Below are 26771 nucleotides of genomic sequence, written 5' to 3'. Positions count from 1 at the left end.
GATTGAAGTTAAAAAACTAACTTTAATACACCACTCTCCTCTTACTACGTCCATCTTTGTTGAGAGTTGCAAGAGAATGACTGGGTATGTCAGTGAGGGAAGGAGCTATATAGCAGCTCTGCTGTGGGTGATCCTCTTGCAACTTCCTGTTGGGAAGGAGAATATCCCACAAGTAATGGATGATCCGTGGACTGGATACACTTAACAAGACAAATATGAATATTTCCTACTCCAATGTTCTTTACATAACAGAATATGTTCTATTTATTCATAAATACATATTTTTATAAATATCTGATGATATTTTGGTATAGATATATACAGATATATATAGGAATATCTATTTACAAATACATAGCCACTTGTAATCTAGCCCATAATGTTTAATTAAGGGACTGGGGGGCACCAAAAGCTAATTTACATCCTGAATTCTAAACTACACCCTCAATAAGCACATGGCAATTAGGATTATATATGGACTCTATATGTCAGATTTTGCACCAGTCACATTACGAGTTTAGAAATACTAACAACTGTAAATAAATTATGGTAGAGTAGATCTTGTACTATGTTTGTCAAAACTTTCAGTAGCATGACCAAAAAAACACAGCTATCAAAAAATATATATTTTCATGGTGATCCCAAAATTAGTTCCAGACACTGTTTTAAGATGTCCCAAACCTGAAATCTGCTCAGTCAAAAAAATAATATATGGAAATACATTTAATACACAGCACTGCAAAAACTGTATGTGCAAATAAATACATTATAATAATAAACAGCATATTAATATATATTTGCAGTGTCATGACTGAATAAATGCCAACAATTATTGTTAAAAGTCAATACCTCAATAACACTTTTTGTGTACGTAGCAATCTTCATGCCAAGATTCTGAACGCTATATTCACATTCTAGGCATTCAAGGATTATTTGTTCTCTTGGATCCTGAAAAGGCAAAAAGTTAAACAAACTAAATATAACGTAAATAATTATTTTACTCCCTAGAGAAATGTATCTCTTAAAGGACATTAAAGCACATTTTATAAGCATATTACTGAGGCAATTACCCGCTTCCTTCTAGCCATGGGTGCCGCCATGATGAAATCTGTCTTTCACTAAATTCTAGTGCTGAGGTGTTGGCAAATGTGCAGAAACTCTCCTTCAGATACCTGCAGTGTAACCTAGGTTCCATAATGGCAGCACTCAAGATTAGAAGGAGGTGAATGAAATGTATTTAGGGCCAGATTACTAGTGGAGCGCTAAATTTCGGGGGGGTTTTAAAGTGATATTAGCGCTCCACTTAGTAATACCAGTGTACGCTAATGTGCGCTGGTATTACAAGACAAAAGCAATGCAAATGCAAGCTTAGGTTAGCATTGCTGGGAAGCATTAAGGCTCACAAGAATGCATAGGCTCAAATGGGAGTCACGGCATAAGAACTTGCGCAGCGCAGAAGGTAAGTAGCACAGCGATGGCAGCATATTTTTAAAACATTATATATATATATATATATATATATATATATATATATATATATATATATATATATATATATATGTGAGACGGATCACCTTGGTACCCCACATGAGTACCTCCGTCAGAACACTTCCCTTGTCCTGGACATCCCTTTATTTAGAGCTATAGCTTCTGGCATCTGCCTTTGACCGCAGTCTAAAGTTATAGAGGTGAACAAAACTGAGGCAACAATCAGTGGTCTGAAAACAAAAATGAACACTTTATTTAAAAGTAGCACACATATTTATACACCCTGGCAATCCAGAGTCACAGAGCTTCAGGTTACAGAGGGAACTGGTTAAACAGTAAAGCAAACATATGAACAATACATCAAACCTCTAACAATTGTCTATGCACAGGTAAAACAGATTAACATATCAGGTGAATTAACTGGGGAAGAAAGTTTACTCGGACAATTTGATTTTTGGCAGTCTAGTTAACATAATCACACAGGAACACAATCAGTTTACCCAGACAGACTTCTGAGACACAATCAGATCTGAAACTTAAATAAAATACATCTTATTACAGAATATAAAAAACACAATTTATGCTTACCTGATACATTTATTTCTCTTGTGGTGTATCCAGTCCACGGATCATCCATTACTTGTGGGATATTCTCCTTCCCAACAGGAAGTTGCAAGAGGACACCCACAGCAGAGCTGCTATATAGCTCCTCCCCTAACTGCCATATCCAGTCATTCAACCGAAACAAGCCGAGAAAGGAGAAACCATAGGGTGCAGTGGTGACTGTAGTTTAATCTAAAATTTTGACCTGCCTTAAAATGACAGGGCGGGCCGTGGACTGGATACACCACAAGAGAAATAAATTTATCAGGTAAGCATAAATTGTGTTTTCTCTTGTAAGGTGTATCCAGTCCACGGATCATCCATTACTTGTGGGATACCAATACCAAAGCTAAAGTACACGGATGAAGGGAGGGACAAGGCAGGTACTTAAACGAAAGGTACCACTACCTGTAAAACAAAAATATACTACCTGTCTTAAATAGACAGGGCGGGCCGTGGACTCGATACATCACAAGAGAAAGAAATTTATCAGGTAAGCATAAATTCTGTTTTCTCTTGTAAGATGTATCGAGTCCACAGATTCATCCATACTTATGGGATACCAATACCAAAGCTTTAGGACACGGATGAAGGGAGGGACAAGACAGGTACCTTAAACGGAAGGCACCACTGCCTGTAAAACCTTTCTCCCAAAAATAGCCTCCGAAGAAGCAAAAGTATCAAATTTGTAGAATTTGGAAAAAGTATGAAGCAAAGACCAAGTCACCGCCTTGCCAATCTGTTCAACAGAAGCCTCATTTTTAAAGGCCCAAGTGGAAGCCACTGCTCTAGTAGAATGAGCTGTAATCCTTTCAGGAGGCTGTTGTCCAGCAGTCTCATAGGCTAAGCGGATTATGCTTCTTAGCCAAAAAGAAAGAGAGGTTGCCGAAGCCTTTTGACCTCTTCTCTGTCCAGAGTAAACAACAAAAAAAAAGAAGATGTTTGACGAAAATCTTTATTAGCTTGTAAGTAAAACTTTAAAGCACGAACCACGTCCAGATTATGTAAAAGACGTTCCTTCTTTGAAGAGGGTAAGGACACAATGATGGAACAACAATCTCTTGATTGATATTCTTAGTAGATACCACCTTAGGCAAAAACCCAGGTTTTGTATGCAGAACTACCTTATCTGCATGGAAGATCAGATAAGAAGAATCACATTGTAAAGCAGATAACTCGGAGACTCTACAAGCCGAGGAAATAGCCATAAAAAAAAGAACTTTCCAAGATAAAAGTTTGATATCTATGGAATGAAGAGGTTCAAACTGAACCCCTTGAAGAACTTTAAGAACCAAATTTAAGCTCCATGGGGGAGCAACAGGTTTAAACACAGGCTTGATTCTAAAAAACGCCTGACAAAACGCCTGAACATCTGGAACATCTGCCAGACGCTTGTGCAAAAGAATAGACAGTGCAGAGATCTGTCCCTTCAAAGAACTAGCTGATAATCCTTTCTCCAAACCCTCTTGGAGAAAAGATAATATCCTGGGAATCTTAACCTTACTCCATGAGTAACTCTTGGATTCACACCAATAAAGATATTTACGCCATATCTTATGGTAGATTTTCCTGGTAACAGGCTTTCGTGCCTGTATTAAGGTATCAATGACAGACTCGGAGAAGCCACGCTTTGATAAAATCAAGTGTTCAATCTCCATGCAGTCAGTCTCAGAGAAATTAGATTTGGATGATTGAAAGGACCTTGAAGTAGAAGGTCTCTTCTCAAAGGCAGAGTCCAAGGTGGAAAGGATGACATGTCCACTAGGTCTGCATACCAGGTCCTGCGTGGCCACGCAGGCGCTATCAAAATCACTGATGCTCTCTCCTGCTTGATTTTGGCAATCAGTCGAGGGAGCAGAGGAAACGGTGGAAACACGTAAGCCAGGTTGAAAGACCAAGGCGCTGCTAGAGCATCTATCAGCGTCGCTTCCGGGTCCCTGGACCTGGATCCGTAATAAGGAAGCTTGGCGTTCTGGCGAGACGCCATGAGATCCAGTTCTGGTTTGCCCCAACGATGAATCAATTGAGCAAACACCTCCGGATGGAGTTCCCACTCCCCCGGATGAAAAGTCTGACGACTTAGAAAATCCGCCTCCCAGTTCTCTACACCTGGGATATGGATTGCCGATAGGTGGCAAGAGTGTTTCTCTGCCCAGCGAATTATTTTGGAGACTTCTAACATCGCTAAGGAACTCCTTGTTCCCCCTTGATGGTTGATGTAAGCCACAGTTGTGATGTTGTCCGACTGAAATCTGATGAACCTCAGGGTTGTTAACTGAGGCCAAGCCTGAAGAGCATTGAATATTGCCCTCAATTCCAGAATATTAATTGGGAGGAGTTTCTCCTCCTGAGTCCACGATCCCTGAGCCTTCAGGGAGTTCCAGACTGCACCCCAACCTAGAAGGCTGGCATCTGTCGTTACAATTGTCCAATCTGGCCTGCGAAAGGTCATACATTTGGACAGATGGACCCAAGATAGCCACCAGAGAAGAGAATCTCTGGTCTCTTGATCCAGATTTAGTAAAGGGGACAAATCTGTGTAATCCCCATTCCACTGACTGAGCATGCATAATTGCAGCGGTCTGAGATGTAGGCGTGCAAACGGAACTATGTCCATTGCCGCTACCATTAAGCCGATTACCTCCATGCACTGAGCCACCGAAGGGCGCGGAATAGAATGGAGAACACGGCAAGAATTTAGAAGTTTTGATAACCTGGACTCTGTCAGATACATTTTCATCTTTACAGAATCTATCAGAGTCCCTAGGAAGGAGACTCTTGTGAATGGGGACAGAGAACTCTTCTCCTCATTCACTTTCCACCCGTGCGACCTCAGAAATGCCAGAACTATGTCCGTATGGGGCTTGGCAATTTGGAAATTTGACGCCTGTATCAGGATGTCGTCTAGATCCTGGTTTCTCAACAGCCGGGCCGTGGCCCAGTACCGGGCCGTGATAGCCCTGCTGGTGGGCCCCGACCTGTCATGCCCCCACTGCACACAAGGGGCAGACTGAGACCAATCAAGGCCCCAGGAACACTGTCTCACACTGATCGAAATGTATTACATTTTATGCAAATGAACATGGTAGCCTCCCTGCTCTGCCCCCAACAGGCCCCTCAACCTCCAGAGCTAGGAACCCCAACATTAAGGTCCATAGAAAGGGCACCCAACCTCCAGGGCCAGACCCCACACTCCATAAGTAATTTTTAAGTTTTACACCTGTGCCGTTATCTTTTGGTGATTGCTGCAATACGGCATAGGAGAGTGCCGTCCGGCCAGGTTTAAGTAAAACTTTTTTGTAAAACAAATCCCAGTGGCATCTGGGTTATCCCACAGGACTTCCAAAGTGGGCCGCCAGGACCAGTGACACCCCAACCGAAGGAAAAAATTCCCTAGATCATACGGAACGGAGGATTCTGCAACACCCCGACACCAGAGGCAGAAAGGAAGTCACATGACCGAACAGGCCGGGTGACGTCAGACGCCGTAATACTGGTGAGGGGAGAGGAGGCTGAGGCTGAGCGGCAGTAGTCGGCACCTTCAAACCGAAGTATTGGAGTGGATAAGCCGTGAAGAGCCGCTGGGAGCCGTCTAGCTGCTTTTGTCCTTCCGAATACGAGAGAGGGAGATCGAACGATCCGGATACAGATCGGAGAAGATGGGGTGCCACTGAGAGCGGTAAGATTCCTTTAGCTCACTACATAGTGTGCAACTTTTCGGTATTTACTCTATCTCTGATATGGACTGAGCACTTAAAGGGATACTAGAACACATTTGGATTACAGTTTATATATGAATGTCACTTTAAAGGTTGTAATAACATAGTGACAACTGTGGGACGAGTATTAATGTGAATAAGTGACAATAACAGTCACTTTCAAGCATCTTTTTCATTATTACTTCGCACCTGAACACTACAAGTTTTGATAACAGAGCAATAGTGTTTAAAGGTAATTTATTTACAACATGGCTACCAGCAATTATTATTCACTCTTACCCTTAGAGGAATTGGAAAAAAGCAGACCCACATTAAAGGACATATTCAATCCTGATAATGAAGTTAAGGAAATTTCAGAGGTATTTCTAAAAATGGAAAAAACTCTAATAAGAGAGTATCAAATATGGTGGGACAAAAAATCACTAGAAAAATATATAGATCTAAATATGGTACCTCGGGGCCTAAGGCTAAAGAAAAGGCCAACTTTCCTACAGGTGGATGATGCTTTTCTTAATGAGTGGAATGACATACTCACAGAGTGCTCAATAAGGCTTATGCATTTAATAATCAAACATAAAGAACAAAAACTGATGGAGGCAAGACATTCCATACAAGACATACAAAAAGATCTAAACAGTTTTGTGGGACATAACAGCTATGAGAAACTAGATAATCTACTTAAACAAACTGTAGATAATATGAAAAGAGACATTGATAAATTAAAGTTTCGTAAATTTACAAGGGATTCTGAGGACTATACCCATAACAGGGTTTACTTAAAGAACACGCAACAGAACAAAAGAAATAGACGACAACGTAGGCAGTACAAAGGGGGTGACATAGAGCCCAAAGAGACACAAACGCAACAACAGTCCTCAAATACTAAGAAACAAGTGACTTTCTCAGACACGGACCCTGAGTCTAATGATGAATATGAAGTACAAGAGTTTGTGGACTTTATGACCAGTGGGCCTTCATCAGATGAGGCCGAATTAATTAATGATATTGATGTGATAAATACATTAGAAATACACCATACCCCACAGCTCCAACTTCCACAGGCGAAAGCAAATGAAGGCATACTTAAACATAAGCAGGCTGGTAGAAATAGATATGGTAGAGCTTTAGAGAAAGATGGACACCCTAAACAAGGGGTAAACATAGAGCAGCCGCAGGTTTTTCACGAGGCCGCAGCCGGACAGGGAGGGGGCGGAAGGGGGAGAGGTGGGATACACAGACCCCAAACAATGCAGGGAGGAGAACAGCCCCAGGCTCAGAGGGAGAGATACACATTAAGGAAAGGGAGGAAGAACAAATACAGAGTTTGAAAATAATAAACCTATCATCTGTCACACTAGAAGAATCAGAGTTAGAAGTACTCAGGTTGGGTCTCAACTTTGTACCCTCAGTAGATTTTGATGTTTTCGAGACTTTACTTGATGTAAACAAGTTGGTTCGCAAACTAACATTAAAAAAGTTTTTCAATACAGAATTGGTTGAGTCAGATGCTGCACAGATTAAAGTCAGTGTTGATAGACAGGTGGAAAATGATTATTTTCAGGTCAAGGATGCAGTGGATTTTCTATCTTTGTACCAGTTGGAAAAGGATAGTAATATACACGAAAACACCAAAAACTCACACATAGGCTATAGACCTAAGTCTACATTTTACCCCACCAGAAACAGAGGGAATATATTAGAACAATTTCACAAGAGAGTGGAGGAAGACTTAGTGGCACTGAAGTCACAGGGAAAAAGCCATAGAGAGAACCTTACAGCTAGACAGAAAGCTGGTCTAAAACTTCTGAAGCAAAGGGTTGATGTGGTAATAAAGAATTCGGACAAGGGAGGCTCCATTGTAATCATGGATAGAAGCTCCTATGTCCAAGAGGCATTGAGACAACTCAATGATGAGGAGGTGTACCTTGTGTTACGGGGGAACCCGGTTTTGTCTTTCCAAAAAGAGATGAGGAGTTTGCTGGACGACGGGCTGGAGCTTGGGATAATAGATCCGGATACCTTTGATTACTTAATGGTGGAGGAGCCGGTTACTCCGATCTTCCACCATTTGCCAAAGGTGCATAAGACCTTGGAGGATGTCAAGGGACGCCCAATAGTGTCTGGTATAGGTTCTCTTTTTGAGAACCTGTCTAACTGGATAGAATCCCTGCTCCAGCCCGTCGTCTGGAAACTGCCATCATTTCTAAGAGATACCAAGCACTTGTTAAATTTAACAGAAGAATTGGCTTGGGAGTCAAATTACAACTGGCTCACCATAGACGTGGTGGGACTGTATTCAGCTATCCCCCACAAGGAAGGCCTTGAAGCTGTTAAATATATGTTAGACAGCTTCAGTGATTACGACACCAACCTTAAAAGTTATATTTTGCGAACACTCCTATTTCTATTAACTCATAACTATTTTGAGTTTGATGGCTTGTTTTATCTGCAGAGACGTGGGACAGCCATGGGGGCAAAATTTGCCCCGGCCTTTGCAAACATCTATATGGGCTGGTGGGAGCTGTCCCACGTCTATGCAGATGACAATCCCTTCAGAGACTCAATTGTAGCATACAAGCGCTACATTGACGATTTGATAATGGTTTGGTCAGGTACGGAAGCAGAGAGTGTATCCTTTATGGAATACCTAAACTGCAATAGAGCTGGTTTGCAGTTTACTTATGCCTTTGATACCAAGAAAGTACCATATTTAGATGTTGAATTGGAAGGGGATAGAGCAGAGGGTGTAGTAATATCCACCCTGTATGTAAAACCAATTACGGCTAATGCATTCCTCCATGCGAGGAGCTGTCATCCACGCCATATGAACTATGGAGTGGCAAAGGGACAGTTCATAAGGCTGAAACGCAACTGCTCTAGAGAAGTAGATTATCAAGTGGAAAGTAAGTTGTTATGGAAAAAACTTAAGGCCAGGGGTTACCCGGATGGGCCTTTACGAAAGGCCTACTATGATGTACAAAAAATCTCTAGGGCAGATCTACTCAAGCCAAAAGCATCAGGTGCAACAAAAAGGCAAAGTGAGATTACATTTGTGACCAACTACTCAAATCAGTACAGGGAGGTTTGTGAGATTATCAAGAAAAATTTGCCAATCTTAAGGGCAGATGAAGCATTGAAAGGAGTGATAGATAAAGGTTGCCAATTTGTTTCAAAAAGAAACTTAACAATAGGCAACATTGTGTCACCCAGTGCCCTTAAGAAACCACAGAAGGAAAGCAGTTGGCTTAGCTGTAAGGGACATTATAAATGTGGATCACATGGCTGCACTGCATGTGGATATACTACATGTGGTAAGGTGTTTCAGTCATGCTACACGCAACGAGTTTTTGACTGTAACTACTGTACTAATTGTCGTTCTGAATTTGCAATTTATGCAATCACCTGCACATTTTGTCAGAAGCAGTATATAGGGTGCACGACACGAGAGACACGTGAACGGATACGTGAACATTTGAATGACATTGAGAAAGGGAGAACAGCAACAGGGGCATCTAAGCACTTTATCTATGAACATGGAGGTAGTGTCAAAACATTTACCTGGATGATTATAGATATTATCAAAAACAAACCTAGAGGAGGTAGTAGAGTAAAGGAGCTATATAAAAAGGAGGCTTTCTGGATCTTCAAATTGAACACCAGAATGCCGAATGGCCTAAATATTGAGACTGATCTCATTAATCACTGGCAATAAATAAACTGAGAATCTAATATATAACAAAGATATTGTGTTCCATTTGTATTTTCCAATCAGCCCCTAAGTTATGCCAACGAATAGATAAAAACACTACTCTAAGGGTAACATCATAATAGATATCACTGATAACAACTAGGAGGGATTAGAAGGTGCCCCCACCTTTGACACCTGATCAGTAATTCTGTTTGATAAACCCACAATAATAATAATAACCATGGGGAATATGTGTGTACAAATATATAGGAACATACATAAGATTGAGTTATGTCAAATTTCGGAAATATATGTAATGAGAGTAGGAAGATAGAATGCTAAAGGTAGCAATGGGAATTGTAAAAATAAAATAAAAGCAAATAATGCATTTTAACAACATTGCTAATCAGTTAGAAGCATTGGCAATCATTGCAAAGGAATTGTGCATATATGTTATCTTATCTAACATTACTAAATAGTATATCAATCGGTTTATGTAATAAAATATCCTTTAGGTGAGCACCAGTAAGTAACCAGTTTCCTCAGACAAATAGGGACAAGAAATTAGGAATACTTAACACAGACAACCAATCAACACAAAGGGAGTGAAATAAAAGACACCAATTGGTTATGACAAGTAGAGTCTATGATTAAGGCTAACTGAAGCCGAAACATGTTAGACATGTCTATCAGATTTGTGCTGTGTTTTTAAGAATATGCTATGTTTTAAGAAGAAGTAATAAAGTAATTTTTAAGTTTTACACCTGTGCCGTTATCTTTTGGTGATTCCCACACTCCATGGCCCTCACAGCGACAGACCCCCGCCAGGGCCCCCACTAAACCCACACTTATTTGCTTAGTTACTGATAGGGCAACTGAAAACTCCAGCTTAAGGAATACACCAGGATCCGTGGAGATGCCATTTGTGGGCCCCCCTACTTGCTGGTCCCTCGGCCCAGGCCCTATTTGCCTGGCTGATCAGCCCACCCCTGCTGCTCATATATATATATATATATATATATATATATATATATATATAAAACTACCGGGCCCTGGACATGTCTAGCTAAAATTTACCGGGCCTTGAGATCACTTTGGTTGAGAACCACTGGTCTAGATAAGGGGCCACTGCTATGCCCCGCGGCCTTAAAACCGCCAGAAGCGACCCCAGAACCTTTGTAAAAAATTTTGGGGCTGTAGCTAACCCGAAGGGAAGAGCCACAAACTGGTAATGCCTGTCCAGAAAGGCAAACCTTAGGAACCGATGATGATCTTTGTGTATCGGAATGTGAAGGTAAGCATCCTTTAGATCCACCGTAGTCATATATTGACCCTCCTGGATCATAAGTAGGATGGTCCGAATAGTTTCCATTTTGAATGATGGAACTCTGAGGAATTTGTTTAAGATCTTTAGATCTGAAGGTTCCCTCTTTTTTGGGAACCACAAACAGATTTGAGTAAAATCCCTGTCCCTGTTCCTCCTTTGGAACTGGATGGATCACTCCCATAACTAGGAGGTCTTGCACACAGTGTAAGAATGCCTCTTTCTTTATCTGGTTGACAGATAATCGTGAAAGGTGAAATCTCCCTTGTGGAGGTGAAGCCTTGAAGTCCAGAAGATACCCCTGAGATATGATCTCCAACGCCCAGGGATCCTGAACATCTCTTGCCCACGCCTGGGCGAAGAGAGAAAGTCTGTCCCCTACTAGATCCGTTACCGGATAGGGGGCCATTCCTTCATGCTGTCTTAGAGGCAGCAGCAGGCTTTTTGGCCTGCTTGCCTTTGTTCCAGGACTGGTTAGGTTTCCAGGCCCTCTTGGACTGAGCAAAAGTTCCCTCTTGTTTTGTAGCAGAGGAAGTTGATGCTGCATTTACCTTGAAGTTTCGAAAGGCACGAAAACTAGACTGTTTGGCCCTTGATTTGGACCTGTCCTGAGGAAGGGCATGACCTTTACCTCCAGTAATGTCAGCAATAATTTCCTTCAAACCAGGTCCGAATAGGGTCTGCCCCTTGAAGGGAATGTTAAGTAGTTTAGACTTTGAAGTCACGTCAGCTGACCAAGATTTAAGCCATAGCGCCCTACGCGCCTGGATGGCAAATCCAGAATTCTTAGCTGTTAGTTTAGTCAAATGAACAATGGCATCAGAAACAAAAGAATTAGCTAGCCTAAGTGCTCTAAGCTTGTTAAGTATGTCCTCCAATGGAGTCGTTGTCTGTAAAGCCTCTTCCAGAGACTCAAACCAGAACGTTGCAGCAGCAGTGACAGGAGCAATGCATGCAAGGGGCTGCAGGATAAAACCTTGTTGAATAAACATTTTCTTAAGGTAACCCTCTAATTTTTTATCCATAGGATCTGAAAAAGCACAACTGTCCTCGACAGGGATAGTAGTACGCTTTGCTAAAGTAGAAACTGCTCCCTCCACCTTAGGGACCGTCTGCCATAAGTCCCGTGTGGTGGTGTCTATGGGAAACATTTTTCTAAAAATAGGAGGGGGGGGGGGGGTTAAACGGCACACCGGGTCTATCCCACTCTTTATTAATAATTTCTAGGTATTGGAAAAACCTCAGTATACACCGGCACTGCAAAGTATTTATCCAGTCTACACAATTTCTCTGGTACTGCAATTGTGTCACAGTCATTCAGAGCAGCTAAAACCTCCCTAAGCAAAACATGGAGGTTCTCAAGCTTAAATTAAAAAGTAGAAATATCAGAATCAGGTTTCCCTGAGTCAGAGATATCACCCACAGACTGAAGCTCTCCTTCCTCAGCTTCTGCATATTGTGAGGCAGTATCAGACATGGCTCTTAAAGCGCCTGTATGCTCTGTATTACGCCTAACACCAGAACTATCACGCTTTCCTCTAAATTCAGGCAGTCTGGCTAATACTGCTGACAGTGTATTATCCATGACTGCCGCTATGTCTTGTAAAGTAATCGCTATGGGCGTCCTTTGAGCGTGAGTCCCTTGAGTGGGAGTCAAAGGGTCTGACACGTGGGGAGAGTTAGTCGGCATAACTTCCCCCTTGTCAGAATCCTCTGGTGATAAATTTTTTAAAGACAAAAGCTGATCTTTATTGTTTAACGTGAAATCAATACATTTAGTACACATTCTCATATGGGGTTCCACCATGGCTTTTAAACATAATGAACAAGGAGTTTCCTCTATGTCAGATATGTTTGTACAGACGAGCAATGAGACTAGCAAGCTTGGAAAACACTTTAAATCAAGTTAACAAGCAAATATAAAAAACGGTACTTTGCCTTTAAGAGAAACAAATTTTGTCAAAATTTGAAAAACAGTGAAAAAAGGCAGTAAATCAAACGAAATTTTTACAGTGTATGTAATAGGTTAGCTGAGCATTGCACCCACTTGCAAATGGATGATTAACCCCTTAATGCAAAAAACGGATCAAAAAAACGAAATAAACTTTTTTAAACAGTCACAACAACTGCCACAGCTCAGCTGTGGCCCTACCTTCCTCAATAAACGACTTTTGAAGCCTTTAGAGCCCTTCAGAGATGTCCTATAGCATGCTGAGGGAAGCTGAATGTCTCTGTCTGTAATTTTAGCTGCGCAAAAAAGCACTAAAATAGGCCCCTCCCACTCATACTACAACAGTGGAAAGCCTAAGGAAACTGTTTCTAGGCAAAAATCAAGCCAGCCATGTGGAAAAAACTAGGCCCCAATAAGTTTTATCACCAAAGCATATATAAAAACGATTAAACATGCCAGCAAACGTTTTATATTGCCATATTATCAGAGTATATATCTTTGGTAGTAAGCCTGATACAAGTCGCTATTAAATCACTGTTTTTAGGCTTAACTTACATTAATCAGGTTTGCATAAATAAAAAGAGAGAAGCTCTCAACCTGGAAACGAACAATAGCATAATAGCTTGTTCTATGGCTAGTTACCACCCAAGAAGCAGCCTCTTTTTGCTCAACATGTGCCTTTCACAGAGAAAAACTTTGCTGAAGCATATCAGTCTGATCCTGACTTCACAGTACAGTCCAGCCCCGAAATACCAGGCAATCCTTCTCTGAACGAGAGAAACAGCAAAACCCCAGACGTACGTTTCGGCCTATTGTGGGCCTCGTCAGTGAGGTGCAGCCATATCCCTCTAGGCACACTGAGCAACGGGTCCACGTCTGGATTCCCGCATCACACTTAGGGAGACTTCCCAAAATGTCATAATTTGCATAAATAAAAAGAGAGAAGCGCTCAACCTGGAAACGAACAAAAGCATAATAGCTTGTTCTATGGCTAGTTACCACCCAAGAAGCAGCCTCTTTTTGCTCAACATGTGCCTTTCACAGAGAAAAACTTTCCTGAAGCATATCAGTCTGATCCTGACTTCACAGTACAGTCCAGCCCCGAAATACCAGGCAATCCTTCTCTGAACGAGAGAAACAGCAAAACCCCAGACGTACGTTTCGGCCTATTGTGGGCCTCGTCAGTGAGGTGCAGCCATATCCCTCTAGGCACACTGAGCAACGGGTCCACGTCTGGATTCCCGCATCACACTTAGGGAGACTTCCCAAAATGTCATAATTTGCATAAATAAAAAGAGAGAAGCGTTCAACCTGGAAACGAACAATAGCATAATAGCTTGTTCTATGGCTAGTTACCACCCAAGAAGCAGCCTCTTTTTGCTCAACATGTGCCTTTCACAGAGAAAAACTTTCCTGAAGCATATCAGTCTGATCCTGACTTCACAGTACAGTCCAGCCCCGAAATACCAGGCAATCCTTCTCTGAACAAGAGAAACAGCAAAACCCCAGACGTACATTTCGGCCTATTGTGGGCCTCGTCAGTGAGGTGCAGCCATATCCCTCTAGGCACACTGAGCAACGAGTCCACGTCTGGATTCCCGCATCACACTTAGGGAGACTTCCCAAAATGTCATAATTTGCATAAATAAAAAGAGAGAAGCGCTGAACCTGGAAACTAACAATAGCATAATAGCTTGTTCTATGGCTAGTTACCACCCAAGAAGCAGCCTCTTTTTGCTCAACATGTGCCTTTCACAGAGAAAAACTTTCCTGAAGCATATCAGTCTGATCCTGACTTCACAGTACAGTCCAGCCCCGAAATACCAGGCAATCCTTCTCTGAACGAGAGAAACAGCAAAACCCCAGACGTACGTTTCCGCCTATTGTGGGCCTCGTCAGTGAGGTGCAGCCATATCCCTCTAGGCACACTGAGCAACGGGTCCACGTCTGGATTCCCGCATCACACTTAGGGAGACTTCCCAAAATGTCATAATTTGCATAAATAAAAAGAGAGAAGCGCTCCACCTGGAAACGAACAATAGCAAAACTGTTTCTAGGCAAAAAACAAGCCAGCCATGTGGATAAAACTAGACCCCAATAAGTTTTATCACCAAAGCATATATAAAAATGATTAAACATGCCAGCAAACGTTTTATATTGCCATATTATCAGAGTATATATCGTTGGTAGTAAGCCTGATACAAGTCGCTATTAAATCACTGTTTTTAGGCTTAACTTACATTAATCTGGTACCAGCAGCATTTTCTAGTCCCTAGAAAAACTTAAAACTGCACATACCTCAATAGCAGGATAACCTGAACGCCATTCTCCCTCTGAAGTTAACTCACTCCTCAGATATATGTGAGAACAGCAGTGGATCTTAGTTACAAGCTGCTAAGATCATAGAAAACGCAGGCAGATTCTTCTTCTAAATACTGCCTGAGATAAAATAGTACAACTCCGGTACTATTTGAAAATAACAAACTTTTGATTGAAGAAAAAACTAACTATATTTTACCACTCTCCTCTTACTACCTCCATCTTTGTTGAGAGTTGCAAGAGAATGACTGGATATGACAGTTAGGGGAGGAGCTATATAGCAGCTCTGCTGTGGGTGTCCTCTTGCAACTTCCTGTTGGGAAGGAGAATATCCCACAAGTAATGGATGATCCGTGGACTGGATACACCTTACAAGAGCAACAGCCCTTATTAACTATTATGTCCTTTATGCCCACTTGGTTATAGAGTCACAATTGCTCCCACAAGGGGCAGTCACACCCTGTATCCATCCTGTATTTATGGATACAGGGTGACTTGGACATAAGACAGAGTTATGAAATTACATGGGGTGTCCAGCATATAAAATCCCACATTCCCATGCAGTCCTTGGGTACCCCCTGCCCGAAGAATGTTCCATAACAGGCCCTCAGATCTTGGTGATTCACGTCACAATATATACACTGTGTGCAGAATTATTAGGCAAATTAGTATTTTGACCACATCATCCTCTTTATGCATGTTGTCTTACTCCAAGCTGTATAGGCTCGAAAGCCTACTACCAATTAAGCATATTAGGTAATGTGCATCTCTGTAATGAAAAGGGGTGTGGTCTAATGACATCAACACCCTATATCAGGTGTGCATAATTATTAGGCAACTTCCTTTCCTTTGGCAAAATGGGTCAAAAGAAAGACTTAACAGGCTCAGAAAAGTAAAAAATAGTGAGATATCTTGCAGAGGGATGCAGCACTCTTAAAATTGCAAAGCTTCTGAAGCGTGATCATCGAACAATCAAGCGTTTCATTCAAAATAGTCAACAGGGTTGCAAGAAGCGTGTGGAAAAACCAAGGCGCAAAATAACTGCCCATGAACTGAGAAAAGTCAAGCGTGCAGCTGCCAAGATGCCACTTGCCACCAGTTTGGCCATATTTCAGAGCTGCAACATCACTGGAGTGCCCAAAAGCACAAGGTGTGCAATACTCAGAGACATGGCCAAGGTAAGAAAGGCTGAAAGACGACCACCACTGAACAAGACACACAAGCTGAAACGTCAAGACTGGGCCAAGAAATATCTCAAGACTGATTTTTCTAAGGTTTTATGGACTGATGAAATGAGAGTGAGTCTTAATGGGCCAGATGGATGGGCCCGTGGCTGGATTGGTAAAGGGCAGAGAGCTCCAGTCCGACTCAGACGCCAGCAAGGTGGAGGTGGAGTACTGGTTTGGGCTGGTATCATCAAAGATGAGCTTGTGGGGCCTTTTCAGGTTGAGGATGGAGTCAAGCTCAACTCCCAGTCCTACTGCCAGTTTCTGGAAGACACCTTCTTCAAGCAGTGGTACAGGAAGAAGTCTGCATCCTTCAAGAAAAACATGATTTTCATGCAGGACAATGCTCCATCACACGCGTCCAAGTACTCCACAGCGTGGCTGGCAAGAAAAGGTATAAAAGAAGAAAATCTAATGACATGGCCTCCTTGTTCACCTGATCTGAACCCCATTGAGAACCTGTGGTCCATCATCAAATGTGAGATTTACAAGGAGGGAAAACAGTACACCTCTCTGAACAGTGTCTGGGAGGCTGTGGTTGCTGCTGCACGCAATGTTGATGGTGAACAGATCAAAACACTGACAGAATCCATGGATAGCAGGCTTTTGAGTGTCCTTGCAAAGAAAGGTGGCTATATTGGTCACTGATTTGTTTTTGTTTTGTTTTTGAATGTTGGAAATGTATATTTGTGAATGTTGAGATGTTATATTGGTTTCACTGGTAAAAATAAATAATTGAAATGGGTATATATTTGTTTTTTGTTAAAGGGACATGACACCCACATTTTTTCTTTCATGATTTAGAAAGAGAATGCAATTTTAAAAATCTTTCTAATTTACTTATATTATCTAATTTGTTTTATTCTCTTGATATTCTTTGCTGAAAAGCATATCTAGATATGCTCAGCAGCTGCTGATTGGTTGCTGCACATAGAAGCCTCGTGTGATTGGCTCACCATGTGCATTACTTTTTCTTCAACTAAGGATATCTAAAAAATGAAGCAAAATAAATAATAGAAGTAAATTGTAATGTTGTTTAAATTTCTATTCTCTATCTGAATCATGAAAGAAAGATTTTGGGTTTAGTGGCCCTTTAAGTTGCCTAATAATTATGCACAGTAATAGTCACCTGCACACACAGATATCCCCCTAAAATAGCTATAACTAAAAACAAACTAAAAACTACTTCCAAAACTATTCAGCTTTGATATTAATGAGTTTTTTGGGTTCATTGAGAACATGGTTGTTGTTCAATAATAAAATTAATCCTCAAAAATACAACTTGCCTAATAATTCTGCACTCCCTGTATATCACAATACAAATATATATATATATTATTTTTTTGGGAACACACAGTTCCCATAGACCACAATGTAAAGGCACTTTTTTTTCTAATACCCCACAGCCTCCAACTTTAAAACCCCAAAACTGCCTAGTGCAGTTTATTTTTTTATTTTTATTAACTATAATAAACTATAATGCCGGCTATTTTGAGGGGATTTGGGGCACTTTTAGAAAATTAACTAGAGGTCTAATCTCTGGTTACTTTTCGGAGCGCTAATTGCTATCGCAAATTTGTGATAGCAATAACCAGCCACTTGTAATCGCTGGTTATTTATTGCATGTCCGCAAACTGGCAAATTTGCCAGTTTGCTAGCACACAATAATTTAGCGCTCAACTTGTAATCTAGCCCTTAGTGTTTAGTGTCCCTTTGAATTAAAATGTCAGCAAAATAAAATGTTCTATTGATATACTCAAAATATTATAAGATTTGTTTTAATATCGATTTTTATTTCCAATGAATTTTAATATTTTTATATTTTAAATAGCATTATGTAAGTTAGTTAAGCATTTTGCAAGAATGTAGATACATAATATAAATGAACACAAATCTAAGCTTGTTTTTGTGTATTTTTTAAAAAAAAGTTTAAAAGGATAGCGAATCCAATATAATAATAAATAAAATAATAAAATATTTAGGACCAGATTACAAGTGGAGCGCTATATATCGCTTTCATGAAAGCGATATTAGCGCTTCACTGTGTAATAACAGCGCACGTTAATGTGCGCTGGTATTACAAGTTAAAATCAATGCGAACAATTGTTGGGAAGCATTGCGCTTATGAGAGCGTGCTTTCATAGGCTCCAATGGGAGTGTCATTCTGATGCAGTCAGACACAGCATCAGAACATCGCGCAGCAAAGGGGGTACTTTAGACACCAAAAACTGCCGAGTGCAGTTGTTTTTAAAGGGACAGTCTACACTAGAATATTTATTGTTTTAAAAGATAGATAATCCCTTTATTACCCATTCCCTAGTTTTGCATAACCAACACAGTTATATTAATATACTTTTTACCTCTGTGATTATCTTGTATCTAAGCCTCTGCAAATTGCCCCTTATTTCAGTTCTTTTGACAGACTTGCATTTTAGACAATCAGCGTGGGCTCCTAGGAACTCACGTGCGTGAGCACAGTGTTATCTATATGAAACACATGAACTAACACCCTCTAGTGGTGAAAAACTGTCACAATGCCCTGCGCTAAGAGACGGCCTTCAAGGGCTTAGAAATTCGCATATGAACCTCCTAGATTTAGCTTTCAACTAAGAATACCAAGAGAACAAAACAAAATTGGTGATAGAAGTAAATTGGAAAATCGTTTAAAATGGCATGCCCTATCTGAATAATGAAAGTTTGTTTTGGATTAGACTGTCCCTTTAATAAAAAAATTCTACATTTTTTTTTTCATTAAAAAGTATAATGCGCACTATTTTGAGGGCATGTGTGGCACTTTTATATTTTGCCTGTTTTTCAACCACTTTCCGGGCAGAATCCATATAGTGGAGTCAACGCGGAAGCGGGAGCGATAAATAGTGTTACACTCGTAATATAGCCCTTAATAGGTTAATCACTCACATTTGGACAACTTTTCTGCTGTACTTTATTGAAAGCAGAAAAATAATCATAACCTTAATAATAACAGTTAATTAACATTATAGGTTTCACTTGCATCACAAAACGTATATACATATATAATGTGCACATGCTCAGCAGGAGCTGGTGCGTCAAAGTGTACATTGAAAAAAATCTGTGCACATTTTGGTAGTGAAAGTAAACTGTAAAGTTTAAAAAAAAAAAAAAAAAAAAAACATAATTTATGCTTACCTTTCTTTCATGGTGGTTAGGGTCCATGAGCAATAATATCTGGGATTCAACTCCTGACCACTATGAGGAGGCAAAGATACCCAACATAGCAAGATATTTTAGTCTCTCCTGCTTCCTTGCATACCTTAATTGAATACATAGCCAAGAAGAGGAGAAAGACAGAAAAGCAGGAAATGACAAATAAAGGGTAAAGAGGTGCAAAGTAGATTTGCCACCAACTGAACCTATCAAAACTGGGTGGGTCTTGTGGACTCTCACCACCAAGAAAGAAAGGAATTGATCAGGTAAGCAAAAATTATGGGGGGGTATCATATGCTGGTGAGAGCCCAAGAGCAATTATGTCTGGGATCTTATACCCTAGCTGTGGAGTCCACAATAAAATGGATGTGAAAAACTAAGGCAAGCACCAAATTACCAGATAGAGCAGCCAGAAGGGCTTTCTTAACAAAAGCTGCCTCAGAAAAGGCAACAAATGTGTTGCTCTGCAAATCTGTTCTACGGAAGCTTCATTCTTAAATGCCCAAGAGAGGGAAACTCATCTGGCAGAATGAACAAAGGCCTGAATGTCAGGAAGCTTAGCAATCTTTTTATGATATAACACCTAAAGAGCTGAAATGTGGACTTTCAAAGAACTTGATGACAGTCTTATCTAATCCACCCTGCAGAAACTGAATGATTCTCAAAATTCTAAAAGAATGCCAACAAAATCCATTCTCATCACACCAGGGTAGAAATACTCTCAAAATCCTGTATTAAATAGGTCTAGTGACAAGCTTTAACATTTAGACAATAGTTTCAAATACTTGATCTGAAAAAACTCTGTTTTAAATTAAGAACTCAATCTTCAAATCTTTAAACTGAGAGCCTTGGGATTTTGATAAATAAAGGGATACTGCGAAAAGAGATCCTGATGCAGAGGAAGAAGCAAAGGAGGAACATTACACATCTGAATTAGATCCGCAAACCAAGTTTTTCGAGGACCAAACTGGAGCAATCAGAATTACTTATGTGCACTCCTGCTTGAGTTGAGCTATGCCACTGGAAAACAAAACAATTGGAGGAAATATGTAAGGTAGAATAAATATTACCTTAATTCTGATTTAGAGGAGAAGGCAGGCTTCTTCTGCCTAGACTTGCTCCAGTTAGACTTTGTTTTCCAGGAAGTTCTGAGGGACTCAGACTTTTGTGAGAAGATGTTTTGTTCCTTGACTGCCGAAAATAGCCAACAAACCTGTTCTTTTGCCCAAAAGAATGACCCTGTGTATACCAGTGGAGTTTTCATACAGCACTTATATCTCAGAGCTGGATTATAGCTCTGAAGAGTGTTGGTATTCTGTTGCTTCCATTTAATGGCTTTGTGAGTTAAAACAGTGTAACGCTATCAGACATGTTTCTCTCTACTTTTGAGGTTGTTCTCCTTAAGGAGGTTACACGATTTCCTTATGGACTAACTCTTAAACAACAGAAATGCTACATCTCATAAGTATTCTTATATGGTGTTTAAGGTTTTCACTTTTTTTATTTAGCAGTAGAATTCTGATCAACAGATTTTAATTCACCTTCAGATGACAAATGAGAAGTGTCTGATTCTGATTCTTTAAATAAATTGTGAGCTTTCTTACTGCTGAGAGAAATATTAGTTGCCCATGTATCTGCTATATACTGTGTTTCAGTAGTAGTGTGTTTGCACTTACTTGGAGGAGGCATAAGTCATGAAACACCTCAGTATTGGTGAAGCGTACAAAATCTTTAAAACCTGGAGCAAAATCTGTTGGACCCCCCTTTGAGAAACATAGGGGGTTCATAAACTTCTAGAAAGAAGTGCACACGTCTGACTATACATAATGGTATGCAAACAATCATTGCAAAGCTGGGCTGGAGGATATACAGAAAAAAGTTTGCAAAGCACACATTTTAATTCAGCAAATAAATGATCTGTGGATCTCCCTTCTAAAGGATCTGAATGTAAAGGAATGGGGACAGTTCCAGTCTGCTCAATTCTAAACAGAAAATAATTACACATACAATAAGCAACCACTGAACCAAATTTCTGCAAATATGTGTTATTAACCCTTTGAGTGCTAAGCACTTTCCCACCTGGGTGCTAAGTTTTTTAATGTTTTTAATGTTCAGACCCCCAAGACTTATACTGTTGGTTAGGTGATTACCTTTCCAATGGTGGGTCTTGGGGGTCTGTAGCTGCTTAGATGCCTGAGATACAGGCTTCTAAGCAGCATGCCCCCTGCTCCTATACTTAACATTGTTAAGTATAAATAAAGTTGCGCGGTGACGTCATCACGTTATTGCGCGTGACGTCACCACGCAAAACGGAAAGCCCCGGCAATGCCTGTCACTCTACAGGCACGATCGCCGGGGTAGGAGCCCTCAGATCTCCTTCAAGGTGGGAGAGTGCTAGTGACGGCTCTGAGCCATCATTAGCACCAGAGTGGGAAACTCTGTGACAGCTCAGAGCCGTCATTAGCACTCAAAGGGTTTAACTTATTATGTATAAAGATAGTGCAGAGATACAGTGTAATATTTTAGGACAATTCCAGAAATTAAATTATTTTTTTTTTTTAAAAACTGCAAATATCTGTTTTATAGATAGATAGATAGATAGATAGATAGATAGATAGATAGATAGATAGATAGATAGATAGATAGATAATTAGATAGATAGATAGATAGATAGATAGATAGATAGATAGATAGCGCAGAAAATACAGTGTAATGTGTTAGAACAATGATTAAATATGGAGTGTAAGAGGAAAAGTTAAAAACCTATGCGGTTGAGACCAAGACCCCTTCTGTATAAAGCATAAATCTAAGTATTAGTGAAAAAAATAAAAAAATTGTAGACTTGTAAATCTGCAAACTTATTAAACAGCTGTTGGCACATAGTGAATGTTACTCCCTCCTGACAGATAGTCAGCATAACAAAGTGTCTTTTCTTGAAAAATTGCTGCCTCTGTGACTGAGAAAAAAAGGAGGACAGGAAAAGAATATAACCATTGCAGGCCACTGCACAGCTCCACTATGGTATACCTGCCAATGTCTGTAAGGCTATATGATTGCCTGTGGTACTTACCTGGTGTGCACCCACTCTACTTTGCTTACCCAGCTGCAGAAATACAGTGACCAGTAGAGATTATATCCAGTGCGGTGCAAGCGACAGCAGAGGATATCACAGAGGAGTACATTGATAACCCGAGGTTAAGGGATAAATCCCTGCAACCCCTGTGACAGGCTTGTTATTAATTCCCAAAGGGAGAAATTGTGTTACTATCCAAGTACTCCGTACTCCCCTATTTCCTATTCCTGGCTCTCTGAGGGAGAAAATTGGTCTCAAGTTAGTCTGAGTACTCCTGTCAATGAAGAACACCAACATTCTTCACATTCTCCTGTGAAGGCAAAGATAAGACTGAGGTACACAGGGAAGTGGTAGGGATAAAAAGCTCTTGGTATGTTGGGTATCTGTGCCTCCTCCTAATGGTCAGGAGTTGAATCCCAGACATAATGGCTTGTGAACTCTCACTACTTTATAAAATAAGCTGCATGCTCTAAATCATTAAAAGTTACATTTTAAATTATGTTTCCCTTAAAGAGGCTTGATTCTGTGTTCATAGATTTACAGAGGAACAATAGGATTAAGGTATTTTTCTCAGCTTTGTATGCATTTTATACTATTTGTGCTGTGAAGAAGAGGCCTGCTATCTCTGCAGTCACAAATTCTATTTTGAGAACTGTAGAAACAAGCATCTGTGATAATATAGTTTAGATAGAAAAAATGCCCAAAATAATCTAACAGAAATCTCTGTAAGAGTGAGAAAATTGTGACTGATTAACCCCTTAAGGACCAGCGACGTACCCTGTACATCGCTGCAGTCTTGGGTGGGGCACTGCAGAAATAGATTTGCTGAGTTAAAAATGCAGAGAGGGGGGACGGAGTTAACTGCCGTGCTGGAAGGAAGCACTCTTGAGGAGCTCCGTGTTCAAAACTTTATTAAAAGCTACTAAAAGTAGTTAAACTAGTCTCCTGGCTGAAATTCTAAGGTCCAAGGGAGAGTTTTGCCCTGCAGGACATTGACATTGCTCTTTTGTAATATATAGGAGCTCCTTTTCTACTTATATTGCCATTGCTCCTGTTCACTATCAAGAGGGTGTTGTGTCTTCTGGCACCTCGCACAGCGCTACGCAGATCTAACCTACCTGCTATAGGAGAGACCAGTTACCCCAGCTGCAACATAGAGCTACCTAAGCTCCGGAGGTTCGGGGACCCATACCGGAGCTACAGACCAAGCCACACTGTGCAGCGCTGCTGCATCAGCCGTCGGAGCAGCTGATTTTACGCTCGGGAGCTAACTGAGACTGTTGGGGCGCAGTCCCCTGAGGAGACAGTATTGGACCAGCTTGGTATTGGATACTTTTTCCAGAGAGGGAGCGAGGTAAGAGTGGGACTGGATAGTGCTCACGGAAGACAGAAGAGAGCTGCTGAGGGGGATATACTGACATACAGGCTGCCTGGTGTTAGGCGCGAATCGCGGCCATCTTGGACTGATGCCAGAGCAGCAAGGCGGCCTGTGAGCTGAGAAGGCTGTGTATTGGTAGTACCGCAGCAGCAGGGGTTCTTCTTGAAGGGACCTCTAGCTGCTAGCGGATTGTTTTGTTCACACAGGACTGTGTTAGAAGTGGTTCTACAGCTCTCAGAGGGAAACGAGACAAGCTGCCATATATGAGTAAGTGCGCAGTTTAAATTCACCTACACACACGTCCTGCAGCAGAGGCCTAACTTTAATACCTCTAGAACACCCACAAGTACAGAGGTTTAACTATATGTGCATTTTAATTGAGGACACAGCGACTCCTAGGAGAGGCTAGATAAACCTGTGAGCACCATAACATATATACACCCTCTAACAATCGCTCCCCATTACTTGCAAAGAAACAACTAATTCTTAGTTTGTTATCACATCACTCTCATGTGGCTTGTTATGTTATAAAGGGTTGTAGCAAGAGTCTTGCAGGAAGGGCTCCTGAGAACAAATAAATGAATATTAAAGCCCAGCCAATACAAAATAATATTCATTCTATTGCACCACTGAAGCCTATTAAAGCAATAACCGCAACTGCAGTGTCTAGATTGAACTTCAAAGTTTTTTTGGGGGGACTACAGATAGCATTAAATCTGGACTTAAAGAGGAATTGCTTCACAACAGCAGAGACAACAGGGCTCTCTTCTCCCTTTCCTGCTGGCCCACTTCCCTGCGGGTCATATCCACTCTCCTTTTGCCTTACATTGTTCAGAAGGAACAGCTCCCCAGGAGAGAGCCCTTAGCTATATAGTACAGAAAGTATTACAGGCAAATATTTTTTGGGCTGAGCAGCGCTGGTGTTTTATATGTGCCCCATCTATGTTAGAAGCTGCTGGTAACTGAACTATTAACCTGGATAACGCATACAAATGAGGTGCTAATGTGCTAATGCCAAGGGAGGGGGGTAATGTGAACTACTAAGCATATTTTTTCTTTTTTATTATTGCTGTCTATTTTCCTTTTCATTTTTTGCAACCCTATCTGCTGCTCCAGCCTAGCTGTACTGAAGGAGGAGTGGGGCAGAGTGGTGCGAGAGAAACAAAAAGCCATTAATTTTCATTGACAGCCCTTCTCTGTTGCTCAAAAGAAGTCTGCACTCATGGCGCATCTTAATAAAAGGAAGTCTAAGGCACCAGCGGCTGGGCCCAAAAGGACGGTAGCGGATCATTTTCATACTATATCCCCCTCATCTCCAGATGACCAACAAGAGGATTCAAATATGTCCCAAACGGAAGGGGACACTGTGGCCTCCACTTTTCAAGCACTTCAAGAGGCAGCTCCTACTACAGTGACTCCTACTTTCATTCTGGATTCTCTCAAATTTTTGCTGGCCGCCCATCATTCAGCTTTTCAATCTCAGGTTACTGCTTCTCTGGCGGACCTTCGTAGAGATCTCAATTCAACCTCAGAAAGAGTTGATACTGTGGAGAGGAAGCAAGAGGACATGGCTGTAGACCAGGCTAACGTTCTAGCATATGCCCAAAGTCTAGCAGAGCAGATGATCTCCTTGGAAGACAAACTAGCGGATATGGAGGACCGCTCTCGCCGAAATAATTTGCGATTGAGAGGTATCCCAGAAAGCATAGCTCCCGGGGATCTTACTCCTTTTCTGACAGAGCTTTTTGAACATCTAGCTCGCCCTGCTGATGCGACCGAGGGCCTTATTGATAGAGCTCATAGAGCACTACGACCTAGAAGTCTGTCGTCCGACAAGCCAAGGGATGTCATTGTAAGATTGCACTTTTTTACATACAAAGAAAAGCTAGTTCGAGCATCCCTTGCCAGGCCTACCCTTCCAACTAAATTCCAAGATATTAATGTGTTCGCAGATCTCTCTTACCACACACTCCAGCAGAGGAAATTATACAGAGACTTTACTAAGTTCCTGAGGACTCATGATATCAAGTATCGCTGGGGTCACCCCACCAGAATCATAGTTCACAAGGACAATCAACTGCATATTGTCACTACTCTAGACCAGAGCCAACGGCTTATGAAACAATGGGACGCTCCAGTCTCAAATGACTGTCCTTTGAGAAATTCTTTGAATCCATCAGCTTTGCCCTGGGCCTCCTCTGCACAGGGGACTTCAGCTAGCACAGACCTTTCTGGTTCTGTGCAGGATGCAGATGGAGACTGAATATGGACTGTCTGTAGGGTAATATGTGTACTAACCTTTCTTTATTTCAGGCACTTCTGAGTAGTTCCATGCTGAAACTAGGCTGTAATATGTAATATGTGGTTTTATATATATTTTTTTTTTCCTCTCTCAGTACATATATGCTTTTACACTTGGGAAGGTGTAGAAGCTCCGTTTAATATGCCTTTGATGTCCTCTTGATGCTGTATGATTGTTATTGTCTAGTGCTCTACCTTATTATAGAGGAACACATCTAGGGGTTTATAAGGTTCTGATATGGTCCAGCTGTGGCCTAGACGAGTTTACCCTATATGTGTGTTCAGCTATATATCACAATATTGCTAATTGCTGTTTCTGTCACTGTTTGATCGTTATTAACAAATGTTCTGCTTAAGATACAGAGACACACATTCAGGGGCCTGTGAAGTCCTGATATAGTTTAGTTAGGTCCTAGACGAGTTTGCCCTAAATGTGTCTAGTTACATGTTTTAATATTCCTATTTGCTGTTCCGTTTATGAGCATCGCACTTTTTCTCTTTATACCTCTAATTGG

General features: G+C 41.0%; 1 protein-coding gene across 1 annotated transcript in view; it reads right to left on the bottom strand.

Annotated features, from left to right (window-relative positions):
• LOC128640465 (cilia- and flagella-associated protein 46-like) overlaps window positions 1–26771 on the bottom strand; it is a 638812-nt gene that overhangs the window by 522778 nt on the left and 89263 nt on the right. Inside the window, exon 16 of the mRNA XM_053692944.1 lies at window positions 850–948. Coding sequence (XP_053548919.1) covers window positions 850–948 — 99 coding nt within the window. The remainder of the gene's footprint in view (window positions 1–849; window positions 949–26771) is intronic.

Source organism: Bombina bombina, chromosome 9 (assembly GCF_027579735.1).
Source record: "Bombina bombina isolate aBomBom1 chromosome 9, aBomBom1.pri, whole genome shotgun sequence".
NCBI classification, from domain to species: Eukaryota; Metazoa; Chordata; class Amphibia; order Anura; family Bombinatoridae; genus Bombina; species Bombina bombina.
The sequence above is the reverse complement of the archived record's forward strand: the minus strand, read 5'-3'. Positions and strand labels throughout refer to the sequence as shown.